At 42.3% G+C, this 27,531-nt stretch overlaps 2 protein-coding genes across 8 annotated transcripts in view; both read left to right on the top strand.

Moving 5' to 3' along the window:
* FGD3 (FYVE, RhoGEF and PH domain containing 3) overlaps positions 1–14,595 on the top strand; it is a 109,964-nt gene extending 95,369 nt beyond the window's left edge. For all 6 annotated transcript variants that reach the window (XM_068694654.1, XM_068694655.1, XM_068694656.1 and 3 more), the window contains 4 exons: positions 2,904–3,026; positions 4,920–5,072; positions 8,019–8,159; positions 13,617–14,595. In XM_068694654.1, the coding sequence (XP_068550755.1) occupies positions 2,904–3,026; positions 4,920–5,072; positions 8,019–8,159; positions 13,617–13,841 (642 nt within the window). In that variant the 3' untranslated portion in view covers positions 13,842–14,595. The remainder of the gene's footprint in view (positions 1–2,903; positions 3,027–4,919; positions 5,073–8,018; positions 8,160–13,616) is intronic.
* Positions 14,596–19,069: 4,474 nt separating this feature from the next.
* Positions 19,070–27,531, top strand: part of SUSD3 (sushi domain containing 3) — a 69,531-nt gene continuing 61,069 nt past the window's right edge. The window contains exon 1 of one of the 2 annotated variants that reach the window (XM_068694672.1): positions 19,070–19,301. Coding sequence is in view for 1 of the 2 variants with exons in the window: in XM_068694669.1 (XP_068550770.1) it covers positions 20,242–20,303 (62 nt within the window). In the remaining variant the exon portion in view is untranslated. Of the gene's footprint in view, positions 19,302–20,226; positions 20,304–27,531 lie in introns of those variants that run through there. The other variant, XM_068694669.1, reaches the window with a different exon arrangement.

Here is a 27,531-nt window from a genome sequence, read left to right as displayed (position 1 = left end):
TTTTTGTTTATCATTCTTAACGATTATCTTCTACTACCAGCTTACAAGCTCAAATGGTGCCTTCATCTATGCTCTTGCAATTCCAGTAACAGGAGTGAAATTGTTGTTAACATGCGAATTGAAAGACTTCTTATTCTATATTCAAATTCCTCTTGTAAGAAAAGGGAAAAAATAAGGTTGGCCAGTGATGCAGTGCTCTCATCTGACAACTGAAGGGGAATCCACCCCTGGTCAGTGGGAGGAAACAAAGTTTGGTTGAAAAATGTAATAGCTTTATCATCAAAATCAGAACAAGACATGGATTAGTAACTAACAGATGTGATGCAAGCAGAAAGCGTTACTTTGTAGGTTGCTGTCGATCAGTAAAAGTAGATGAAGTTGCCCTAATTGTTTCCCTTACTTGGAGACATCGAATAAAGTCTGAAGGGAACGTTTTTGCCAGTGATTCATCCAAGGCATTGTTCAGTTGTCGTAATTCAATGTTGTACTGGTTGCATCTGGTTCTTTTACAAGAAAAGTGAAATACTTCCCTTTGCTTGTGTGTGGGGGAGGACTTGGATTTGCAAGCATTTTGTTGTGCTGAACGATTCTATGATGCTATGAATTAATCTGTATGGCTGAATCTGGGGGCCGTGTGATTGTCCTGAATGCACAGCGCTGTGTGGCTGTGCCTCACCGAGCCGAACTGCAAAACATCCTCCATAGCTGCATAAAAGTTCTAGATGTTGCTACTGCAGCTGTAGAAAAGATAGTAAAAATGAAAACATCCAATGCAATTAGAAGTGATTAGTTGTGGTTTCATTGCGTAATGCTACTACAAGCCAGGGTGGTTTCAATCGCACTGCAGAAAGATACTGTGCTGTCCTCTGGACTCGGGGAATGTCAGGGCGGAGAGGCCAAGGGGCTGGAAGGTGTAGGAGTGGTGCCTCCAGACCTGTCTCCATCTCCCCATCCTTCGGAAATAATAACTTAAATTCAAGAGAAGGGGAATCGGTGATTTGCAGAATGGAGAATGCGATGCTTGGGGGATACTTGGGGATGAGGGAAAGGCAAAGGTGAAGAAGAATGAAAGAAAGAGAGAGAGGGGTTGGTCTGAAGGAAGTGAAAGACGACTCAGTTTTCTCCTGGCTGGAAGCTTTCCAGCAGTCATCTGGGAAAAGGAGGGAAGGTGACAGAGCGTGCGGGTGGAGTATGGGGCACTGAAGGAAGGCTGTGCAGCAGTCAGCTCGTGGGCCCCTGCAACTTGGTTTTGTCATCACGCTTCTGGCTTGCAAGACTTTTCTCTGGGATGTGGCTGCACTTTCTCAACCACCCCTTATTTTCAAGATCACAGTCTACTTTCTCCCTGCTGAAGTGCCCCTGAGACACGAAATGAAGCTCCTGCCCTCACCTTTCTGCTTTGGTGGAACTGAATTCTCCGGGCTTGCAGTGCTGGTGGCTTTGGTCAGGCTACACCGCTGCACTGTGCAGTGACTGGTACAGCTTGTAAAACCTGGCATTTGAATTGTCCTTGAAATATGTATTAGTGACTTCTGCAGGTGAATTGTAACCCCTAAGGTGAGATCTTAGGGAAAATGACAGGATTTCTGGTAGCACTTGCCTGGAGATCCATGGGCAGCCTCTGCTAATTGTAGTTGCGGCTGCCTTTCCTCCCACCCCATGTGCCTGCACCCTTGTGTTAAATAAAGACTTGGAGGAAGGGAAATTTGTTGAACCAATTTTCTCTCTCAAGTGGACTTTGTCACTTAGTGTGCGTGCCTCAAAGGGAAGGGATGGTTGTCAGTGAGTCCATACAGGTATGTAATGGGCTTAATCTTCACCTGACTTTCAGATTTATTTTTTTTTCAAATGAGAGGAAATGTTGCCATGCCAGTAGCTTGTGTCAAGCACATGAAAATGGAGGGAGTTTTCAGACTTGTTCTCGTGCAAGAGCTGTACCGGAGCATGGTGCAGCACCTCTGGTGGGCTTGGATCTCCCTGCAGGTGCTGTCAGGCTGCGGGTTCCAAAGGCTTCAGGGAACTGCTGCGCCCTTTGTGTAGCTGTCCTGGCTAGGAAGGAGAAATGGTATTTATCTATTAAACAAAACAACAACAGGGGTTCGCTTGAAGGTATAGAGGAAGCTGTGTTTTTATGACCTGTACATTGGCACGTGGATAATCTTCGGTTTATCAGAAAATATACATTTGGATTTATTTACTCATACCTAGTGACTTTATGTAGTGGCTTAGGCGCAGAGCTAAAGCAGCGAGTCTTGCTTGGCTATCCCGGCAGCTGAGAGTCCTTGCAGGGAGCAGTTGATAGCAGGCCCCTGGTGCAGGTGTCCCTTTTTTCCTTAACGGATTTATTTCTTTGCAGGCTGGAAAACTCCTAAATTAAGTAAGCATTTGAAATGGGGTGGTGCAAAAAGTCTTCTACCAGCACTGTTCACTTCCGCAGTCAAACTGCTTTTCCCAAATCTTTCTACATGGGAGCAGAAGTTTTCAGTGTGTGCACAAGGTCAGCAGCATTTACCTTAACCAAATCACATTGCACCAGGGAGGAAGAGAGTTCCAGAAGGAAAGCTCTTTTTGGAAAGCCCATGTTGCCGTGTCCCGTTGCTCCTGATCAGTGGAGTGTGAGATGGAGTAGCTCAGTGGCTATAAGGACACACACGAGCTGAGAGGGACCTGGAGAATTAATTCTAATGATCAGAAACCACATAATGCCACACCAGAAACACCCGATGGCTGAAACTGCACTTCCATTCTAACCTTAGGACACTAGCAGAGTTAACACAAATTCTTTTCTAAAATGATTGGAATGGTGTGAAACCCAAAGGTGGTCTTTGCTTTGTCAATGAGAGCTCTAGGAATTGTTCTGAGATTTTTTCTTTTTAATCACATATGTGTACTTTTCATTTCAGAGTGATTCCTGTAGGAAATCTTCCAAATCCAAGCGAGACAAGGAGAAGCAGGCTTGCAAGAGCTGCAGTGAAAGCTTCAACTCCATCACTAAACGACGGCACCACTGCAAGCAGTGCGGGGCGGTAAGTTTCAGAATGCATTGAGGATTTTAGTTTCTTCTGCAGAGAGCATTGAAGAGAATTTTTATTTTTTCAGTGCAGGACCTAAAACATGTTTGTGGCAGATTGTTGACAGAGCAGATCTTGCCAGTTACTTTATCCCTGGGGTACCAAGTAAAAAAAGGGCAAATGTCTGGTGCTGTTTTCAAGTGGCCTAATCTGTGCTGTTTTATGGACATGTACGGCATCAGTGGTTAAAAGGATAGGTGGTGCATTCCCTGGGGATGTGCATGTATTCGGAGTGGGGTTGTCCACCATATTCTCTTTACAGAAACAAAATGACCTTCCAATGGCCCTGCTTCATATGAGTTCTTCCTAGGATGAATAGCTGAACATACAATATTAAAGATGGATGGTCTCTTCTTTCCCTAAAGCAGAACTAATAAGCGTTGTTTCTTCCAAAGAGGTATCCTTGTGCTTGAAAAAATTAGTCCTGGAGAATCAGGGCCAGCTTACAAAAGGCATTTAGCCACCTTTTCTCGGTGCCATTGACTGACAGTTTAATTCTCAGATTTGTCTGAAAATGGCAGCCACAGCCAAGATGAGATTGATTTCTGTAATACAACTTAAAACCTTCCTTCTGTGACTTGAGTTTCATGGTTCAGTGTTTCCCATGTAACTAGTACAGAATAATGTTATTTAAATGCCATTATTTATTTGGGAAGTGGAGATAAATTTTCCAGTCTCACTGAAAGGAGATCTAAATGTGCTGCTAAGATGTTCAAAAAATTCAGTCTCAGCAATCGAAATAAAATTACCCTGGAGTAATTTTTTCTTAAAAATAATTGCTAAAATCATGCAATGTTTCTGAATGCTTAAAAATGTTCCACTGTAAAGCTGAATATAATTACAGAAACGAAATAACTATTTTCCCCTATGGACAGAGGGATAATAATTACATTATTAATAATTTATTTTTAAGCAGTTGTTGGTTATGCAATATTTTCTGACGTGGCAATAGCATACAAATGAAAGAAGTTGATAGTCTTTTCTTGAGGCAATTTATATTTCTAAAATGTCAGCTTGCTTTTGTTTATATAACTTGGCAGAGCAGTACTTTGCTTAACACTTGCCGAATTAAGGCAATTACCTTCATGCAGTAATTAATGCCTTGCAGTGAAGCATATAGTAACATATACTTGTAACCAGAGGGCATTTGTGGTGTGTTATTATACAGCAAATTCTGAATAGATGCTGAATCCATCCGACTGCCCCTGTATTGCACCCTAGGGGACAGTTTCTGTCCTTGGAGCAGCTGTGCAACAGCAAGTGCTTGAGTCAGATTTTAAGTGTGGAAGCAGATTCCAGAGCTGCAGATCCATCACTCTTCACAGGCACTGGTGTCATGGGACTGATGTTTTCTTGGATGCTGTTGGAATCTAAAGCTGTTAATTTAGCATCAGACAAATAATTTTTAATGGATAGTACATTGGACTACGTTCTTAAAATAGTAGATTTTGGATGCCTCAGTTCTTTCAGGTTGAACTACCTGACTAATGAAGAAGTGTCAGCCGCCTTTACTCCAAAAAACAGTCCCTTCTAGACCATCTTATAGTCTGACATTGAAAAACACTGCTTTGTAAACCAAACCCTTTATGACTCATAAAGTTAATTATGAAGGACTTCCAATTAGGCATTTGCTTTCTTTATTAAGAAATTGGTACACAGCACGAGATCACTTACAAGGTTAATTCTTAATGGAGGTAAATAAAGTAAATATTAGATTGGTCGCTTTACCTTATGTTTACAATAGTTTTCAGGATTTTATTTCAATAACATCCATTCTGCAACTCACTTTTATTTGGAGTATGAATAAGAAATACTATGTTTTAATAATGTGCCATCTTTCTGATGCAGGTGATCTGCGCAAAATGCTCAGAGTTTAAACCACTTGCAGATAATAGCCGTCATAATCGAGTGTGTAAAGAGTGTTTTCTGCAGCTACCAGCAAGCCCATGCAGCCCTGGAGTGGAAACAGTAGGAGAACAAAAGAAAAGACAAGCTGCAGAGGTATGGTATTTACTTAGAAACTTTTGGTGTGCTAGCTGCCCTTGCAAGTCTATTACCATTACTACTGTTAATAATATTATTATTATTTAAATGTTCTTATTTTTACAATAAACTGTCTGGTTATCTTTTTTTTTTTTTTTTTTTTCCCATGATGATATCTGATCCTCTAGCTTGTAACTTGTATTGAGTGTGCGTGTAAACTGAATTCTGTTCGTGACTGGGAGCGTTCATCGTAGGATGTTTATTATGCACAGATTCATATGGACTTTGCAGCTAAGCTTCAGCTTTCAAAGTAATGAAAAATAGGAAAAAATTCTGGATACTTTTCATTATGGTGTATTTCCAACCTTGAATTGTTCACATGAACTGTTGGCAAAATAAGATTTTGGTTTTAACTCCATATAGAAGATAGTTTTACATTCCTGCCAAAATATCATTGGAACTAGTCTTTCTTACTTGGTTGTGCAAAAACATGGGATCCTTCTGAAAGACTATCAGGATTCACCAAAATACCCTCAACCCTGCTATAATGCAGACTGTTTTCTCCAAGATGCAACTTCTACAAATTATGCTGTGTAAGCTACTGCTTCACAAGTGCTGCAGATGTCACCAAGCTTTATACCATGATAGCAGCATAACTTACCCTTTTTTACAAGAACACAGAACTTATTGGCAAACTCATTCGTTTTATCCTCACCCACAACAACTGAACCTTCTCTTACCAATGCTTTTTTTAGACTACAGGCAGAGCTCTGAGTACCATTACATGACATGCTTTTCATGGGCCATCTTGAGGAAAAGGCTTTTATTTATTTCACCTGTGAAATACAGCCAGAAATCACTGCATGCGTAAAAGAGGCCATTGATTTCAGTTGAAAGTGGACCCACAGAGTTTTATCTTCTTGGGCCGTATCAGATTCTGGAAGGAGCCACTGAAATGCTAAGAGAACTTAACATCATCGTGAACCATCCTTCCCCCTGATATGCTGACACGTACTGTCCTGCTTTGAACACTGCATAGAAAATCAGTGAACTGTTGCAACCTTTACTGAAAAACACCTAACTCTGAAAAACTTCTTTCTGGAAGCAACCCCGCATAGCCTCCAGACTGCCTTCCAGCCTTGTTTGACTTCCTCAAGAGAAACAAACTACGTGGAAAAGAGCGAGACTCTGTGCAAGAAATACAAACCTGCCAGTGCATGTCCAGAACTCCTGCAATAAATGTTTCCCCAAATGAAGCTTTCTTGGCCCTTCTCCTTGGGCTTCCCAGAATGTCATATTTATTTCCGGGCTACTAAATGTCCTGGAAGTTACCACAGTGGTAAAAACTACACCTGCACTGTGCCAAAGTGAATTCTGCTGCTCAAGTGCTTTGTCAGCTTTGTGCCCCACAAAACATCAAGAATCTCAGAAACACAAACTGGAATAAAGCTACAAGCGTGCATTGCTCTTCCATAAAATAATGTGTCCGTTAGATTCTGGATCCAGAGCTTTGTACCATCAAAAACTTTGTGTATACAATACAGCTATGCTTGTAGGTGAAGAGCACTTTAATATGCCTCAGGATAGTCTGTGGTATCTCACTATAAACTTTCTAGCGTTGTTTCAGTGGTGCTGTTTGCCAGTAAAGTGAAAACCTACACCTACCCAGCAGAGAGCTCTGTTAAACTGAAAAGCCAAAAAGCAAACCAGTGAAACGTGACCTATGGCACTACTTCAGAAAGCAGATTACAGCAGAAAGCTGTAAAAACCAAAGGAAAAAGAGTATTTTTTTTCCCTTGTATTCTCAGGCTTCTAGCCTTGTGCTAAATCTTCAGAGGATCAGGTAAAATGCAAGAAAGTAGGTATATTAAAAAAAATAAAAATAAAAAAAGAAAGATCAGAGCCAGTCTTCTTCTTTCCCTCCTCTTTACATCAAACTTTCATAACAAGCTTAATAGCAGCTGAGAAGACTGCCACTTTTCAAAAGTTATTAGCAGAAATCCCCAGGAGACCTCTATGTAAAGTCTAATGTGAACAGGAATTTTCTTTTTCTTTGCTTTCTATCGAAAGACACAGTTTATTCCATCTTTTTTTGCCATAGAGCTCTCTGATTTGGCTTATGTCTCTGCAGCCGTGCACAAGTGTCTGTTAATACCAGTACTGCAAAGATGTGAGTGACAGAAACACAAGTATTTGCATACTGCTTCACTTTTCAGTCTTGCCTGCTCAGTTTTTATTCCAAATTCCAGATATTTCCTCTGTCTATCCTGCAATAATAAACTAAAGCAGGCACAGAGCACTTGGCACAGTGCTTCAGAAAGAATGAATTAAATACATTGACAACAAAGTAAGGCTAAAATGTAGAGAGGCACCATTTGCTCTCTCCTTTCCCCAAATTCTTGCTTCAGGCATGCCAAGTGACCGCTGCTGGCTGAGCAGTGGGTTCCAGAAGTGGGCTTGTGGAAGACCGGCGCTCTGCGGGGCGGGTTCTGGGCAATAACTGTTTCTCTGTTTCCAGGCTCATGTTCCTTTCCCACTGCTGGTAGAGCTGTATTCCACCCAGACTTGCAGCAGTAGCATCCCCGTACATACATGAGGCTCTCTCATGCTGAGGCACCTTTTTCGTTAATTTCAAATCATCTCCCAGCCTACTTCGCTAAGCAAGAAACTAGCAGTGTCATCTTAATTGCCATTCTCAATGTACTTTGTGGAGGTAGAATTTAACTTTCTGTCCACTGGGAACGGTCATTCAGCATCTGTCTCTATTACGTGGAATTCTGCTGTTTCTTGATGGTATATAGTGATGATTAAACTTATGACTGAACAAAAGCTATCCGGCATTTGTCCTTCACTATCTTTTAACTCTAGACAACTTAGCTGAGCTCAGTTTTGTATTTAATTCTAAGTATTCTGTCCATGTAAACATGAATGGGAACAGCTCTCCTTTTTTTTTTCTTCATCCAGAAGCAAAGCTTATTAGCAGCTGAAAATAGCGTCTTCAGTAGCTACCTCCAGTTCCTTGAAAAAGGGAAGACCTGGTACAAAATGTGGGTGACCATCCCCAAGACCGAACCTCTTGTTCTGTATCTTCAAGGAATTACCCAGGTAAAGTGACGTTCACGGGGGTTATCAGACAGCAAAAAACATGTAAATTTAGCTGAGAAATAGGTCAAAGGATTTCACTTGGTCTCAACAACAAAAATCAACTTGGTATTCTGAATTTAGCACAAAGCCTCAGAGATTTCAGATTTCCTTCTTACCTATAGTTGCTGCTGATACAGTTCTGAGCAAATGTTTAAACTCACAGCTTTTTTTAAATTATTTTATTTTTTATTTATTAACAATGAAGAACAAAGCAAGGATCATTAATTTTGTTAATGTTTTGTTTTCCAGAGGTTTCAGACAAGTGTGTTCAAAAAGGTTTTATTACCTTTTCTTTAGGGAAAGCACTTACCTGTAAAATCTACAGAGCTGTGAAGTAGCCCTAAATGTCACAATCGCTGGTTCAAGCTTATTTATTTATTTATTTTTAATTAAGACTATTCTAGTTCTGTGTTGAGGGCAGAGGAATTTGTGGAAATGTAGATGTTCTTTCATCCTGAAAAAAGGGGGTTGAGTTTGGCTAAAGCTTCTTGTCATACCATTGTGGTTTCATCTTTATTATTTTTTTAGTTAAAAAATTAAGTGCACAGTTGAAGCTAACTAGCATTTGCGTGTGATTAAAGTCAAGTGAAGTCCAAGACCAAGATTCAAATCGTGCTTCCTTAGTCCTGAAGATGTAGAATGACAACACTTACATGAGATCCCCCACCTCCAATTTTATACTTGACTTTTGAAATATTTATATGCAGCTTTGTTTCATCCCCTGGATGGGGTGGAAGAGATAATGAGGGCCAAATTCAGCCTCCCCTGCTGTAACTGTAATGATATGAAAGGTTTTCTTCTTATTAACATCATTTTGTATGGTTGTAGCTGGGAACAGTCTGGGAAATAAATACTTCCCATGATTTTATAAAGCTATTAAAAATAAAATTTACCCTATAGCAATTATTCTGCAAGAAGTACATGTTGTCCTCAGAACTGTGTTTTGCTTCTTGTCAGAAAGAACACCTCTGGTTTTGAACAAGTATGTGTAATGTTTTAAGCATAGTACTCAGGAAGCTGAAAGCTAGAATTTAGAGCTCCAGACACAGCCCACTTGGCTTCATCTGGTATTCAAAGCCCTCGCTGGGTAAGCTTCCAACTTATCCCATGGGCAGTGAGCTGCCTGGCTTCCCTGCTAGTCACCAGGAGATGCATGACTGAAATTACAAGTTGAAAAGGCAAGCTGCCTCGGACAAAACACTAAAACTAATGCAACAAGACCAATTTTCAGATCTCTGTGGAGTCAGTCTAGGGAAACAAAAAAGCTTTAAAAAGTAAAGCAGAGAGAATGGCTTCACTACGAAACTTTGCAATTGATGTGAAAATTATGCCTCAGCAAAGCGCCAGTGCAAGCCCCGTGTCCCATGTAAACCGAGCCAGAATGTCTTGTGGCATCTTGGAGAGTATCATATATTGATGTGAGGCCTGATGGCAGGGCCGGAATTGAACGGGGTCCTGACTGCAGCAGGTATTAAGGTTCTCAGACCTCCCACATGTTTCTTGAATACATTCAGTCATCCTATCCACAGGCAAGCTTGGGGAAGGAGGGCAAGAACGGAGGGAGAGAGGTGTGAATTCTTGGGCCTTCCTCCCTCAGGAGCAGAGATGGCTGGAACTAGAAGTCACAGAAAAGCAACATCTCTTATGGTGGTATGACCTAGAAAGAGAATTTCTCCTAGTGCTCAGATGACTGTCTCAAGACAGCATAAGTAATAACCCATGGGACATGAAACAGTTATTTTTAGTGCAAGCAGAATGATGCTGAATCGTCCAGGCCCCCTCCTGCCAGTCATGCAAAGCCAGGGTTGAAAGCTGGAGGAACTTCTGTGCTTCAGCTGCTCTGTGCTTTGCTCCATGGCCTGCTAAATTTGATCTTGAGCTTCTTTTGGTATTATCAGTAAGATGCCATATTTTAGGGGAAGGGGTGTCTTTGACACCAATTGTCAATTTTATGACAGGTAAATTTAGTGGTTACTGTCCTCAGCTATTTCAGATGTGAGATAAATCACCCAATAAAGCAGCAAGAAAGCATACAGGACAAGGTTAATCTGTCTTACATTCAATAACCAAGCCTGGATTTACTACCAGGAATCAACAGTTGCAGGCTGAGACCATAAACAACAAAAACGAGTCCCTTCTTCGGGGCCTGCCATTCCCATGCTTTCTTCAGTTAGCATCCAACTGAAAGAAAACAAGTATGAAGCAAACCCAGTTCTTTTATATTAACCTAATGTTCCTGTTAGTTCCAATTTACATGGAATACACTAGATTTCTTAGAAAAAACTCTCCCAGGGCTTCCCTCCTCATGGCTGAGTGTCTGCCATCAGTTGGGAACCATCTGCATATTTGAGCCGTATTTTCCCAGGGGTTCTGTTTTATACAGCAGCCTCGTGGCATCTAGCAAACCTTGAGCCTGCAAAGAGGCATGGTGGCTGAGAGCACAACAGAAATGAAAAGCATGAGATAATTTATTACTGTGATACAGAACTTATCTTCTGAAGGGTTTTTTGAGGTATGTGAAATACTAATTTTTTCACAGATTTGTTAGTTCTAGTTGCTGAATAGCATACACAGCCCACCCGAGAGAAGCACAGGCCATTTCCTGGGAAAGCAAAACTGTTATCCTCCTTAGGAGTTGGCGGTAGCAAATTGTTCCCAGCATATGGAGCATCTAAATACAGGGCTTGTCATTGCTGAACAAACAGAATATCTGCTGCAAAAGTTTTCCTTTTGGAAAGGTTTTAAAAAAGGGGGGGAAGAGGGAGCATTTCCTTGCCTTAAAAAAAAAAAAAAAAGTTTCTTTTGGGAGTAATGCTGCCAACAATGGCATTAAAGGTCTTGAAACACAGATCAAGTGAAGGATGACCCCAGGAGTTTTGCCTTTGAAGGTTGTGGGATAGCAACATTTGGAAAGGAGGAATAAACTGAGCCAAATCCGGAACTCCTGATGCAGTAATGGCCCTGACAGCAGTCATCCTGTAGGCTGGGAAGGGATTCCAGTGCAAATAGCAGTATGCCTCTCAGGCTTTAAAATAGCAAGAGCAAGAAAACTGCTCTTTTGCTTTAGATGCTTGTTCCAGGAGAATGAATTCATTTCCTGAGTGTTCACAGTTTAAGTTGTGTACAAGGCTTTATGCATGAGGATGAAATTCACAGCTTATTTAGGTATGGAAATCATACCAATCCTCAGACAGATAAAATGAGACTGAAACTCATTTGTGCAGCAGTTTGTCATGTTTATCTGAGTAGGATTATATGAGTGTGCTTATAAGCAAAGACCACCTCAAGCTTAGGACTGGCTGGTTTTATGGAAATCACTCTGTCTTTCCCCAAATCCTCCTGGAGCTTCTCATTCTGCCCCTGTAAAATGTCCAGCTGGCTCCAGAGCACTGCCTAGCTTGCACATCGTTATGTGCGTCTTTATCTGACAGTGCACCTCGCCAGAAATTATTTCGGTCCCTTCCTTTTGGATCAGACAGGTATATAGAAAGTCACAAACGCATTGTGTTAAGGAAAGGGAGGAAGCAAGCCCAAAGGCAGTCTGTTTAATTTGTGCATCTGCACTTACTGGGTAGGTGTGACATGTACCGTTCAAACAGCAGCTTGCTCTTACGCTGCACTTCTTGGCTACAAAGGATACCATTTTTCACTGTCATGGGCAGTCTCTAATTTTCCATGCGACGAGTCTTATTGTCTATATCCTACAACCTAAATACGGGATCAGCAGAGCAGGCGTGACAGAGCTTGCATGTGCTCTTTGCATTTTGTGCCCACCAGTCCCATACTGTCTTGCTTTAGTGCTGCCGTGCATCCAGGCCTGGAGCTATTCTGTATGTGCCAGCTCTTAACTGCTGCATGTGCAAGACCTCCCTGTTTGTATGGATGTGGCTGTGCTGTCGGGATCTAGAAACTTTATGATGTTTTTACACAACAAACTGCACTTAAGACAAACTGAATTCTTCAGTGTTTGATGCAAAGCTGCCATAAATCTCCCCGAATAACACTTGGTCTTCAAGCAGATGGGCCTAGCATTTTTGTGCAACATTAACAATCAATCAATTAATAATCAGGAAACCTATATTAATTTAATAGAGCACATACATACGTTTTAGACTGTCTGCTTTTTTGCCCCTTTAGTTGCACAGTCTGTTCACATTGATGTGAGCCATTCCGAAGCTTTCATTACTTTAGTCTAAGTGTTAGAAAAGTAGATTTTTAATGGCCATTGTTCTCAGGGCTCTGGCTCTCTTACAGATGTTTGCTATCTGTCTGGTGTGGACTTCAGCTTGGGGACCCACCTTTAAAAATGCTGGCATCATTTGAAACAAGTTGCTTGCTCTCCACCTCCTTGGTCATGACACAGACTGTCAAAGTACACCTCTCTTTGGAGCTTAGAAGAGGAGTGCTTTTATGCTCAGGATGTGACTGTTAGAGAGCTGTATTGCTCTCTACATCTGTGAGTTAATCTGGCCTTTAAAGGATGTCAGAAAATCTGAGCTTTGACTTCCCTTGACAGCACTGAAAGGGATCATAAATAACCCAAGACCTTCTGAGAAGTCTCACCGATTGATTTAAGATTTGAAATTCTCTTTTATTTCCAAGTCTCTTTCCTGGTAGTTGTCTTTGCGGCTCTCAGTGTCCAGCTCTGCTTATTTGTATTCTTTTAACCAAACCTATCAGTTAAAAGACAGTTAAAAGATATTTAACCAAAAAGCCCAGAGGGGCTGCATTGAGCTGTTCTCACCTGGACCTGATTGCCTGTACCCTAATACAAAGGTTTTTAGAAGAAGCAAAAATGTAAAAAATACAAAGTTCTGTGAAAATCCCCAGTCATGTCACTGCTGGACCTGTATTCTTGCTGCAGAAGAGAATCCATTAAATAAGAATAAAAACCTGCTAAGTCATTTCCTTTTATTGCTTTAGGTTAAGCAGTCAGTACCTCCTCTTATCTGTTTTCTAAGCTGCAGAATTGAACCAGAAGCAGAATGTGCATGCGTTCATGCGCTCACTTAAGTGTGTCTGCACAAGTGTGCGTTTGTGCATGCCCCAAAGGCCCCAGAGGACTGATCTGTGCTGGAGTTTGTAACAGCACTTGTCTCAGAATTGGTAGAGGTACACAGTTATCAGTCATGGTGAGACATGTAAATTGTTGTACCCCAACTGCTGAAACCTGGTGGGGGTAGCTGCGTGAGCAGGGACGTCAGACTTCGAGTGTAGCACAGGGTAGGTACCTGTGAGTGGCACAGGGAGGCACTGCTTCCCGGGGAGCTGTGGTGCAGCTGCCTGCCCTGAGGCTGATGGTGGCAAGCATGTGCCTGGTAAGCACGCCGTGGGGGTAGGGCAGCGTGCCCCTGCTCCTCCCGTTTTTAATATGATTTGGTGCTGGGTGTTTACATTTGCTCTTTCTTCTTCTTTTAGGATGGACGGGGTCCACGTCCCATTCCTCTGCCTGGATATGAAGTCAGTTTTCCAGGTTCTGGTGAGAAGTTTGAAGTGAAGCACGTCTTTAAGCTTTGCCAGTCCCAGCAAACTATATATTTCAGTGCAGAAGATGAAGAACTGCAGCTGAAATGGATGGAAATTCTCTCCAAAGCAGCCAAAGGGGAAACTGAAGATACAGCTGAAGGGCTCAGCAACCCATAGAGCAAGTTCCATTTAGTTTCTTTCATACATGCTATAAACCATCACTTGAATTTGGTATTCATGGCACTTTGGAATCTGTATGGCTTTATATTTTCATGTGTCTGCATAGGAAATTCAGTGGTTTCTCTCCTTTTATTGTACATTTCTCACGTACAGTAGTTATCTGGCATATATTATGTTAAAGGAAAAGGTAGTTGTAGTTGTTGGTGGTGTTGATGCTGGTTTTGAAACAAAAGACAAGGAGAAAAGCATTAATTTTATCAAAGGCAATGGAAAACCATTGGTCTCTTGTTTTCCTAAATGTATATTTTCCAGTCTTTTTGATTGCTGTTCAGTGCAGGATGTGTATAGTCTGTGATTAGTTCTATAAATGCTGCCTTTTAAGTTAAATGTTGTAAAGGCTTGTGCTGGCCACTGACATTCCGTTCTGTCCTTTTCCTCCTGGTAAAAAGGTCTTTGTGAAGTGTGAGCAACGTACTGAATATTTTCTTTGGCTAAAACTTTGTCTCTGCTATTTTGAGATGACCTGTTCACAAGACAAATACTGTAGAAGGGACTTCTAAAAATGACTGCAAACTGTGCAGGAAAGAACATTAAGAAGCCTCATTGATTTTAAGCATTTATAATATTGTTTTGTTTTCTTTTGAAACCAATACCTTCCTTACTTCTATTTGAACCCATTTTAATGTAAGTGAACAAATGTTTTATACTGCCAACTGGGAAATGATCAATAAACAAGAACATTTTTAGTACACACAGTACAAAAAGGTGACTTTTTTGTTGTTGTACTGGTTAATTTAAAAGAGACCTGGGATTTATTTATATAATTTGTAAATAATGTTTCATAAGTATTTTAAGAATTTTTAAAAGATCTGAGCTAATTAACAGGATTTAGTGCATAGAATGAGATATTTGTATGAACTGAATTTGTAATTTAATTTTCCTGTTCACCTGTATTTGTCTAATTTTCAAACTTAAGTGCTTATCTATTTAAATAAAAAATCATGCAGTTAACTCCTGAGCCAGATCTCCAAGGCACAGCAAGCTCTAGGTCAACATTTAATGCAGGTTTAAAAAAATAGAAAAAGAAAAAAAAAAAAAAAAAAGGAATGTCTGTTCCTAGTGGTAGCAAGCATGTAGTTCTGATAAAAATGAAATAAAATCTGTCACAGTGCTATGATTTTTAAATGGTTTGGTTTAACTTTTGTTTCCTCTTCAGCTTTCTACATTTTGTGGTATTGGTAGAAAGAAAGAGCTGCTCCATAAAGCCAGAATTGTTAGGATTGTTGAAAATTAGTGATCTGCATCAGTGAGTATGTTTCTTACCTACAGAAAAGGATTTGTTTGGTTTTTTGTTTGTTTGTTTTGATTTTAAGACATAGACATAATAAGTTACATACCTGAAGTCCTTGATGATAAAAAGTCAGACGCCATGTATTTAACTAGCTACTGGTAAGATATCATATGGTTTGCATCTTGCCTGTACTCCCAACCTCTATCCACTCCAATCAGTGTTAGCATGAAAAAAGTTTCCTGCAAAATAATTTTTATGATAGAGGTTATCAGAAGGAATTTGTTCCAGCCTGTTATTTCTTCCCCTGAGTTTCCTTCAAGATGTGATGATCTAAAATGCTTGCCATGAAAATTTACTGATATTGTAATATTACTGTTCTTTTTCCAGTTTTTCCTTTATTCTTCCCCTTGCTTTGTTCTTTCTCTTTGTTACCAAGAGAGAAGTAAGAAGGAAGAATGGTATAATCTAGTTTTATTATCCAAGAAAAAAAGATCTTTAGCTCACATTTCCCCCCACCCCGGATCAGTCCTTTTTTTAATAAATAACTTTAAGTATGTCAAAATGCACATCTAATCATTACCTGTTCCTCAGTTTACCTTCTGCCAAAGATATTCTTTCTTAAAAAAATAGAAATAAAATTACATGTTTATAGCCTGCCTGGAATGATACCACGTGAGGACCCCTGTAGGCACTTGAGTCATGGTTCTCATGCAGTAACTTCACTTCCAGCACATTGTTCCATTTCCAGGGGAAATGGCAAGGAACCTGCCTGGGGAATCTCTGGTTTTTAAATAAACCCCAGACTCAGTGAGAGCTTTTATGGTATAAGGCCAGCAACTTCAACTATGTCAGGAAAAGTGGTATGAGTCCATTTAAGATCTCAGAGCTGTGCTCCTGTTTGATACAGCATGATAATGCTCAGCCTGGAGACCAAAATGCATCAGCCGGTGGTGTTACAGATTAGAATTTCATTCCCTCAGTCATGGTCAAAGAATGTGACCTTTGTCCAAACCTGTGGAACTTCTCCAACAGACAGTGTTATCTATTTTCAGAGCGCTCCTAATTAAGTCATTGGAATGGTCTCCTTTGACCAAGTTGGAGTTGTATTGTATCTGGGTGAGCTAACCCTCATTCGTTTTGAGGCATTGTTCAGACTTTGGGGTATTCTTTCCTTTCCTGGGACAATTATGAGTCGTTTACACAAGTGAATTCGGTGCTATGAAGGTTGAGAACATGATACTGGGAGATGAATCCTTCAAAGCATGAGTGCATGTGTTGTAGGAATGGAGGGAGCAATCACTTCAGACTTCCTTGAGTCCTGGTTAGTTCATGTATCCTGCCACATCAAGGAAACGGACTGTCTTGTTTTTTTTCCCCACACATTAATACAAGCAAACAAAAAAGGGAAGATGGCAATTTAGTTCATGTGAAAATAAGCAGGCATGCCAAAATGACAGTCAGATAAACCAAGCCAGGGGTCCCCGAGCTTCCAAAAACAGTTTTTCCCCGTAATTAGTTTTATAATTGTGCCCTTAAATTCTAAATCTGTTGGCCCCTGGCTTGCAAATTGATGGGGGCTCTGGGAAAGCATCAGTAAATGTTTCCTCTGATCCAATACTCGTTCCTCTGTACTTGGGTTTGGCTACTGTCAGAGTCTCACGGTGTTAGTTATATGAATCCGTAGTCTGACTCATTTTGGTCATTCTTCTTTCCTCTTAATGAGACCAGAATATTTTTGTTACATGTTCTGTTGGATGAAGAGTTACAACTGAGAAATACTCATGGTACCGCTGGTCAGTGGGGATGGGGAGATGGCAACCAGCCTTTAGTGGCAGAAGGCAAAAGATCCTGCGAACAATGATGCATATGCTTAACTTAGTGAAATAGTCTCCATTTACTTTCTATAGAACAAGGACAGCACATGTAAAACCTGGTGTATTACTGGGACTACTATAAGCAACAATTCCAACAAACTTTACAGGCATTCAGCTGTAAAGAGCTTATTTCTTAGTTTTAACCTTTGATTTTTGTACTATCATTTCTGTCTGTAACTAATATGTTGTGGATCTGTAACATGTACTATCTCCCAGAATTAATTGCATATGCAAAAGAGGGAAAGTTTTCTGTTTTAGGTATATGTATCTATAAAGGACAGATGGATATAGTACAAAACTTCCCATCACTTTCTCTGATCATTGCATGCTTTTTTTTTTTAATGTTGAAATTACATCGTTTTTGAAAATAACACTTCAGTGAGGACCAGCCTTGTGTGTGACATTATTTGTCTCTGAGAACCACATGAAATAGGAAGAAATGCTTCGTAGATCTAAGACACTTTGTTGCTCCAGTTGTCCCTCCAGAAACTCAATTACACGAATGGTATAGGCATATGCAAGTGAGTGTCTTGGAGGAGGACAATATAATTGTCAACATTTGTGGTTAAAGAAAGGGGAAGGAGGTTACTTTTCATCCAGAAAACTGGATTTTGACTGTTAGTGGAAAAGAACGTGTCAAATGATAAAGCTAAAAGTGTTATTTTATTCTGAGAGAAGTAGGATTGTTTGTTTTCCATGCTGCTCTGAAATGAATAGAGTATCTTTCTTCATTTATTTGTTTTGTACAAAAAAAGACAATCAAGTCATCAATTTAACAGGCGCCTGGCAGTGCACAAAGTGAACTCCAAGCCATGAAGAGTGAATTATTACCCTTTTGTATACCTTGTGCCTGCAAAATGCCAAAATATTTGTTTCCTATTCTTTATGATGAGGTAACAAATGATTTGGGGTTTTCTTGCCTATTTTGCATCCTAGCATACTTTCCCAGAAACAGCTGCCCAGAAATACCGAAACTGTAGATTAAAGGTTGTGGTTAACCTATCTGACACCCGCTTTACTTCCCTCATTGTCTTTCACTAGTAGCATGGAACATTAGCCGCTAAATATAAGCTCCTGCATATCCTGTAAACAAGCACCTTCCCTTTTTACACACCTTCCATTTCTCTTTTTCTGTTCTTCAATCCATGCGAAGCACGGCAAGGTTTTTCATTTGGCTTGCACTTTGTGTTTTCACTTGGCTGGGCGCTCTGCAGGCCCAGGGAAGCTTGACGGAGCTGAGTGATTACATTTTGTTGCAAAATGAAATAGTGATAAAAAAGGCTTTTCAGAAAGCAGTTGCTGGCTGTCCTCACAGATATAGTGTGATCTATGATCACAAGAGATTAGGCTAGAGGAGGAATTCTGTTTGGAATCTCTAAAATAGGGTTTCAGGAAGATAAAACCAGCTTATGCAGCTCAAATACAGCACAACAAACTTAGCCTTCTGCTAGCATGCACAATGTAAAAGGCTGTTACCTAAATGTGTCTTACCAACGTGTCTCGAAACTCAGGCAGCAAATCCTCACCTGGAAGAAACGATGCTAACTTAAACAATGCTTTTAAATGAACCTTGGATCTGGTCAGCAACATTGATTTGGTTTTGACTGATCAAAAAAACCTTTGACTGACTCAAAAAACCTTCCATCTTCTCGGTATTTTCCACTTTCACTGTCTACACTGTCCTGCCCTGCATAAATCTTATTTAAAAGCTAATTTCAACACAGCATGTGCACTTAGTGTACACTGATCAGTGATGAGTCATGTTCAGCTTGATAAGGAAATGAATGAAAGCTCTTACAATTTAAAAAGACTCAGTGTTCCCATGGCTAGACCACACAGGAAAGCTGTGTTGGAAAGCTCTAATTTCCAATTTCCAAGTCCCTCTATTGTTTCTGTCAGGTGGACCTGTTTTCCTTGCAAAACGTCAAGCAATTTTCCTATATTTCAGCAATATGCTCTGCAGACATGGGAGTTTTTCAGTTCCCTATTCAGGTCAAAGAGATTTCATAAGGTCTGTAGCTAGTGTACACAAGTCTGAAAAGGAATAATCAGTTATCTCAGCATCTCGGAATAGGCAAGGCTCTGTCAAGACTCTTCCTCTGTGTTACAAGTACCCATGTGCTCTTGTAAGACCTTGTGCCAGAGTACTCTGTAACTTGCAAGAAGACATTAAACTGGAAAATAAAATGTCATCCCACTTCCAGTGCTGAAGAAGCAGCTTTCAGATTCCAAGCTGCAGATGGTGGTCCTGTGCAACTGGTGACAACGAATACCAGCAGACTTCTGAATCAGGTAAGAATAATTAAACATTGTGCATTGGCCTTGTGCATGCATTATTAATTTCACACTTCGCATTGGGCAGCACATTTTTGCTTTGATAAAAGGCCCAGTATTGATTCAGATCATACTGAAGCTGTAAGGAGATCTCAAGAAATTTTAGTTTTCAACTCTTTGAAGTTGCCTGTGGTGTTGTTACAGTGGTCTGGGTACTTTGAGCAAATCTGAAAGCATTGGGATGTTTCCACAGGCAGCTATGGATAGGGAGGTGTCCTAGGAATTCCACTGCCTTCGTGCTATTTATAGGTCGATTGGCCAATTTAATTTTTCAACAAGAATAATTGCATATTGGGGTTTTATAAGCTTTTTATTATTATTTTTTTTTTATTACAATAAATGCTGTTGAAGCCACATTGTGGAAAACAGGAATAACTCAGGAACTGAATTAAAATAGGAAAACCCTTGCACTGAAAATAACACGTTATGGAAATAAACTCGCTGTCTTGTACAAAGCTTAGAGCTAGGTAGGACTTCAGGGGTGGTACACCAACAGCTGGGGAGAGCCATAACATACAGGTTCTGTTAGTAAAACTTGCATAACTTCAGAGAAAATGCAAGAAAATGTGAAGCCTGTTCCTTAGGCTGTGCCGGAGACACAGAGAGCTCAAATAACAACTAGTCCTGTCAATGTCTACTGCACTTGGAAGGAGTTAGGTGCATTTCCCAAACCTCAGTGTCCAGAGGGAGGGTATGGACCACGGGTTTATCAATTCTGTGAGAAAATCCCTTTTCATAACGAAGCTCTGAATCCCTCTGTTAGCCAGCGTCAAGAAGCATCAAATTCTTGGAGTTGGATGACAAAAGGTCTCCTTGAAGTCGTGTTAAATGATAGGGTGAAATTGGATTGATTTAATCAACCACAACAGACGTGTCTGTTCAGGTTTGCCAGCAGTGTATGACAGTGTTGTGTCCATGTGTGCTGTTGGACATCAATGGGAAGGACTCAAGAACTTACAGGTGAGTGGTTGGTCCTCGGCTACAAGCGATTGAGGCAGTGGGATTTCTGACGGCTTTAGGCAAAAGGAATCAGCCTATACTGTCTCGGTTAGTGGAAGTTTCTAGCCTCTGTCTCGTGTGCATTGTTTGTGGCTTTTGAATCACCGGGCCAAAACAGGAGGTTGCAGTGTTACTGCCCCAGCAGCCAGTAGCCCTGTGAAGCCGGTTGGGTGGTGTATCGCTGCCTGGATTTTCTATCACTTTCTGTGGCAGGGAGGGGGGGCTGAGCCCCCAGGGCTGCCCGGGCCAAGGCAGCAGGAGTGCGCGCTGCAGGGGCCACTTACAGAACAGTAGCCATGGAGCCCTCAGGTTACACGAAGTGTGTGTGCAGAAGCAAACCTTTTGTAGTGATCTAACGTATGCCCTGTGGCACGAGGAGTGTGCACAACACAACACACCATTTATTTGCCGTTGTATTGTCTGGGTGCCTGAACTGATGCTTGCACACAGCACGCGGCCCTGTTGAAGACAGCTTCTGCTTGGTGAGCAGGAAGTTCACGCCTGGGCAGGACTGCTGCTACACTTGATGGGGCATGAGCAGGAGCAGGGTTTACATTTTCCAGTTGTCACACTGCATCTAGAGCCATTGCAGCAAATAGATGGGCACACTTTAAATAGGTAACCACAAGGAAAGAGCCCTCAGGGAGCCTTTGTCTTCACAGGCAGGACTTAAGTCAGTCTCCAACATGACAGGGGCAGAGGTGATATCCCATGGCCCAAGTCCCCAGGTGTATGTTCCAGCATTGTGTTAGGGAATATATTGTAAGCTAAGGAACCTTACATCGCTGTTGTTTCCTATAGTCTGATGATCATCCGCATTTACCAGAAGCTTGCGTGATTTTTAAAGCACAAATCCCCAAGAGCTATGAGAGCAAGGTAACTAAACACTACACACAGAGAGAATCTGTTAGGGCAGAACTGAGTTAAGTGAAATGAAAACAAGACCCTGAGGACAAATGGTTAGTGAGAAACATGCATTTGTGCTGTGAAGAAGCTGTTCCCCTTTGTTCCAGGCTTTGCGAAGTCAGGAGGAGAAGAGCCACTTGAGCGGCAGTGCCCTGGGGAAGGCGGTTGAGCCTTGGGCCTTCTTACCGCGAACAGGCTGCAACTCCCACAGCATCCTTAGAAGGCAGTGCCTTTTATGAGCTGTCTTCATGTGGGAGTACTGAGGTAGTAGACACCAATTAATGCCGTTAAAGGTTAATTAGACGTGCAGAACCAGTCAGAAACACGGCAGTTTCTGAAGAATTTCTCTTTCACGGCCACTTCCTTTCTTGTCCTGTGCTTTGGATAAACCTAACAGCTTTGGTGTTTTTCAAGTTCATCCTTTTCCCTATGTCTGTTGATCGCTTTTCCTACCTTGAAATTCTATCGTAGCCTTATTTGTGTGCATGGTTGAGGGGAAAAATACCAGCTGGAAATGGGAGGAGGACACATTTCTTCTGAACTAGGGCTGAATTTAAATCTTTAGAAGCATACCTCATTAAAACACAGTTTTCTCACTAAGTAGCACTGTTTTGACGGGCATTTGAAGTGCAGTGGGTACACAAATCCACATTAAAATGTGTCGAGACTGTGACTGCAGAGCAGGGAGATGCAGCCTGCCTGCTGGTGAAGCAGGGAGCTCAGCATAGGTTTAATCACGTGCTTACATCCAGTGCTGGTGTCTCAGGTGTGCTTTGCAGCTGATCCTGGGATCTGTTTCTTTCATACCTTGAGGGGCCAACTTTCAGGGAGCAGTGCTCACCGTGTTCCTCAAAAGCAGCCTCCCGTGTTACTCGTTCTTCTCCTTTCCCCATCTGCTTCGTCGTGTTTATCGTTTGCTGTCCTTTGCTATTGTTGCTCAAATAGGGGCCACATGTGGTGACAGTGGCAGACTTTTACAATTTTTTCTAAATATAAAAAGTAGCCAACAGAGGAAGATGTTGCTTTCCTGAGCTAAGAGTTGGAGCCATCTCTGAGAAGGGAGAGATTTTCTGTGCAGGGGCTGATAAAACTGAGGTGCTCCCCTAGGCAGATCTTGGTTCCCTTAAAAATATGTAAATTGCAGCAATCTGAACGAATACGAAACATGGAGATTTGCTGAAGAGACAAATCTGGAAACAAAGATGATGACAGAGGTCTCTAAAACATGCCACATTCTTGCTATGCTGCCAAGCAGGGAAGAAAATGGTGTTCTAGCAGCAAAACAGTAGAGAAGTGCAATAAAGTCCTAACAATAAGCAGGAGGACACAGAAACAGAACAATGCTTCCATCCCCTTTTGACCACCTACTTTTTCTTGCCTTTATTTTCCTTCTGCGTTGTCTTAGTTCTTTCCCCCACCTCTGCAAAGTTTATTCCCAAGCCTCCTTTCTTGTCATTTGCCCTCTCCCTGTCCATGAGCTGTTTGTAGAGAGGTACGCTCCACTGGAGCGTGCGCCACTCCTGTAGCTGTTGGCTGAAATGTGGGCAGGATGCTTTGGTGTTTGGATTTTGGGGCTTTTTTCCCTCCAGTCCCGAAGAGGCTATGGAGATGGTAGATCCCCACAGGTATGGGAAGGGCAGGAACCTAACCTGCTGCAACTGTTTCATCCACATGCATCTTCTCAGGTGCAAGTCCCTGGAGACTTAAATTCAAGCCAGTTCCATTCCCACATCTTCTGTGTGTACGCCCACAAAATAATTGCTTGCAAATTGATAGGAGCTTGCTAATGAGCTTATCCTGGAATAGTGTGCTGCTCTGCAATGCCTGGCTCAATGAAGAGCCTCAGCGGCAGCGTGACAGAGTACCTGTGGCCAAAAGCAAGATTTGTTCACAAAGCTGGCAGCTTCTAACTGGTGCTAACTGCTACTCTCTGACTCAGTACGGTAATATTCACACCCCTAACTACAATAACTCTGAAGAATTTCTACTTCATGCCTATAAATCATTTATTATTCAGCAGTGTCATCTTTGAAAATGAGTAATTGCTGGAGTTTTGGTTTTGTATTTTGACATTGGATTTATTTTTTCAAATTTATGGATTTATCCTACTTTGATCTAGTGAGAACTGACAACATGTTGTTTGGATATTAATCACAGCCATCCCACCATGCAAACTGTGACAGGCTGTTTAAGCTCAATCTCTTTTATTTTTATGTTTCCATCACCGATGTCTATAAAAATATATCATAGGCATGCCATTTGTGCAGAGTAAGGCTGAAAGTAACTGCCTATCTGTAGCCAAACAAATGTTAATTCTTTAAAATTTGGTATCTGTGCTACTAGAAACTGGGGTGGCTGGAATCTGAACCTCTGAAACAAGACAGGCAGGGGTTCAGTGGTGTGGCCAGTGTCACCCCAGGTTTCCCACACTCTTCTGTGCCCAGCGTGAAGCCCCAGCCCCACGGGACAGGAGCTGGTCAGCTAGCTCAAAATGGAGCAACTCCAGATTTTAATTCTGGAAGATTTTTTCCTATGCAGCCATTGGTGTTGCCCAAGATGGGCGTTTTCATGCTTGCTCCATGCTGAACATCATTAGGACAGTCATTTTTCAGGATGTGTACATTGTTTCTAGTAATCTGTGAAGTGGAGCTGGCTTCCTTCAGAGCTCCTGGTGGGACTGGAGGGACCATTAATGAATTCCCCTGTCCTTCCCCTGTCCCTTGGCCACCAGCTCTGTCCTGCTGGCTGCAGGGGATCGTGGAGCACCTTTGCTCTCTCCTGGGCTCTAATGCTCACCTTCAATGTGCTGTTCTAGATGAAGAACCACCACAAAAGTGAATAATACATGAAAAATTGTAAGATTTCCAGCCCATTACTCATAAATGAGTCATAATGTTGTTCCAGGTGCTGGTGTTTTCAGCTGACACCAGACTATGTTCTTGAATGTTGCTGTCTTACGAGCTCACTGCATAAGTGATACCTGAGTACAGGACTGCCAATAGTCCAAACACTGATTTCTAGTAAATGTCAACAATCCTTAGGTTTAATTACCTCCATTAACACTTTCTTTAATGGCAGCTTAGCAGAGAGTTCTGCACAAGCATCAGATAAATTGAAACAGGAAAAAAAAAAAAAAAAAAGAGGAGCTGGCAGTGAGAAGGGTAATAGCTACAATTAAGAAGTGTGAAGCTTTGTTTTGTGTTATCTCTCTGTATCTTTGAGTTCTCTGTATTTGCTGTACATAATGAAACACTAATTTAGAATGCAATTTGGTTTGAATTTATTTTCGGTGGACTAGAATAAATGAATACTGTCGTCTCATAAACAGGGCTGGGATTCAGTCTGTAGTTTAGCCTCGCCAGCTTTGTAACGTTCTCACATCTCCGCAAAGAACATGCTAATCCTGCGCACAGCAAGTCCTTGAATTCGCTGCTCCAGTGTCACTGCTGGGGCTCGCTTTGTGCTTCAAGGCTGCTGCAGGGGGTTTGGGTGGAGTGGTTCACTGCTGCACTAAAGTTGGAATAAGATTTGTAAAACGCTGCTTTAATCACAAGCAATTTGTATCCTTCCTGATAATGCTGCGAGCAGCATGTTTAATAACATTTTTAATGGACCCAATTGCCTGTTATTAAGAAATGCACCAATATCATTCTGCTTCTGATCCATGCACTGAGTTGTGCGGAGTGCTCGCAGTGATAGCAGACCAACTATGAGAGGAAACGGTCACTGCAAACCCTGTGGTTCAGGTTAAAATAATCGTTTTGTTTTCTGAAATAGGGGGAAACAGAGGTATTTCCCTTACTTATTTTTTCGCAGCTTGAAGCCATATCCTGGCTGCTTAGAAATCCAGCAGTAAAATTCCTATTGACCTCTTTAGACCTATTTTTCCTTTGTCAAATACATTTTTTTTCTTTCTAGATTTACAGGAGTTTTCTTTTTCTTTATATATGTATATTCTTCCTTGCACCTTTTAAAGTCCCCAGCCCAATAGTGCACGTATGTAAGTGTAAATGCTCTCTGTCAGTGTAATTATTAGCCCACACAGGGCTAGGCACACACTTCAGGGTATCCATGGAGCAGCATCAGAGTGCCAGTGTTTTCTACAGTGAAGCCTCGGGAGCAAACCTCTGCCTGCCCTTTTCAGTCACTCAGACGAGGTAGGACTGAATCACATATTTGCTTGTTCCTTACAACCCCGGGGACCTGGCAGTGGGAGGGTGATGGCAGCATGCTCAGGCCCCCAGGAGCAAGGGGAGCGTCTGCCCACGAGTGGTCATGGCCAGGTGGAGGAGAGAAGTGGGGTCAAATGCAGTGAGAAAACTCCACGTGGCTTTCCCTCTTTGGTTCTGAATCAAGTATTCTGGACAAAATTGCTCTTTGGTCATTTAATCTCTTCTATTCCAATGGGATAAGTTGGAATCACTTCCTTTGTGATTTCATAAATTAAGGAATGCCTCACTTCTGTCATTGGCAAGTTCTGGTGGTTTTCGTTCTGCCCACTGGGGAAAATAAAAGTATAAAATGAAAGCTAGGAGATGTTTTCCCAGGCAGTCTCTCAGAGGCCAAAGAAAAGCACGGAGCCAGCCATGTACTCAGCTGGTTGCCTGCAATTCTGGAAAATTCACAGTCGCAGTAAGAACAGCCCAAATAATCCTGCAAATGCTGTGCGTGCCTGTAATAACCCGTGAGATGTGTGAATTCAGCCTGAGCTTGAATCTGAGCTCCTTGGACAATTTGCCTTTCAAGTTTCTTTCCCATACAAGCAAGCGCCCTGATCCGAGCGTTGTACACTGTGCAGATCCGCACCGCTGCCAGGGACCGGATTTATTACCACTTCAAACAGAACAAACACATAAACAGCAACTCCGAGGGATTCTCTCTGCAGTGCCGCTCCGGCAGCCCTTTGCTGTACCCAGCTGCGAGGCACCCAGCCCCAGGCCTTCCCCCCTGTTCCACTAATGGCAAGGTGCATCTGCAGCGGGCAGGCGGTGGCGTTAGGGACAGGAGCCAGGTGCTGGCAGGGCCCCTGGCCACAGAGTACGGTAGGGAGCAGCCTACGTCCTCTCGAGACTTCATCTCCTGCAGCTCTGGGCCACAGGATTTGATTTCGGATCACCAGCCTCTCTCAGTGTATGGCCTGCCGAGCGTGCTTTTTGGCTGTTGGGTAGGGAAGAAGGCTCTCCTGTCCTCCCGCGGGTTTGTTTTACCGAACAAGCACCAGGGGGAGCGTGTGGTCAAAAGGGAAAAATGCTGATGGGGGAGTGAGGGGAACAGCTCCTGGTTGTACGGGGATGCACTGTGCTGCTCTGCACTTAACTCTGTGCAATGGCCCATAAGAGCCCATCTCTGGTGTCTTTCTGCAGGAGTGTGCTTTTACGGATTTTAGGTTTTACTTCTAATTCTCCACAGCACCAAGATGGGCATTGTCACCTCCTCACATGCTCACAAGCACTTGCATCAGACATTTGTTGGGGCTTTGAGTAACAATGCCAGTTCTTTCAGGAATAAAAGTGGGTCAGCCTGATCCAGAAAACGCAGGGAATAAATCTCACCAAACCTTTGCCTCTCCATGATGTACACAAAAGCCTTACGTCAGCAGTCCACAGCCTACCCTGCCATGAGGCGCTATCCCAGTGCGGAGGTGAAGACAGCTTCCTGTTGTACCTGCAGGCTCTGCATAACTCAAATGTCAGAAACCAGCACACGTTTCAAGCTGGTTCCAGCACCTTTGCGAGCATGTGAGGACTGAGGCCATACAGCTAGCAGCGAGCGAGATATTGCTGGTGTTTAAGGAAAGGCAGGTACCTCTCTGCTGCAGCCTCCCTAAGCAAATTCCTGCTGAGACGCCGCGCTCTGCGGCAGCTGCCCCAGTGTGTGAGCCTGGCTGTAATCAGGGATCTGAGTGCGTCTGTAGCTCTTGTCTAATGGTGCCACTGCTGCCTCTGGAAAACACCTAAGTGCTGTGAACTTCCCATCAGAGGTTGGCCTTGGTGTGTGTCTGCGGCTGCAACCCTCTGAGCTGTGGTAACTCGGTAGTGGCGGTTGGTTCGGGGGGTTCCTCGCACCCACCCCGGTAACGTTACAAGGCAGCACGTGAGACCCTTGCCTGAATTCACCTGCCTCTGTTTCCAGTACAACCGAGCAGCAGCAGTGATGCTTCCTAATCCATACCAACCCTGATACACAAGTTGATGAATTCATTGCCCATCTCAGACCTTCAGTCACTGAGCAGATACTGGAGTGGAAGACACAATAAGGCGGCCCTAAACCCAAGTCCAGCTCT

The sequence above is a fragment of the Anas acuta genome, chromosome 11, assembly GCF_963932015.1.
Source record: "Anas acuta chromosome 11, bAnaAcu1.1, whole genome shotgun sequence".
NCBI lineage: Eukaryota > Metazoa > Chordata > Aves > Anseriformes > Anatidae > Anas > Anas acuta.
Note: the sequence above shows the minus strand (reverse complement) of the source record. Positions and strands in the feature narration are given on the sequence as shown.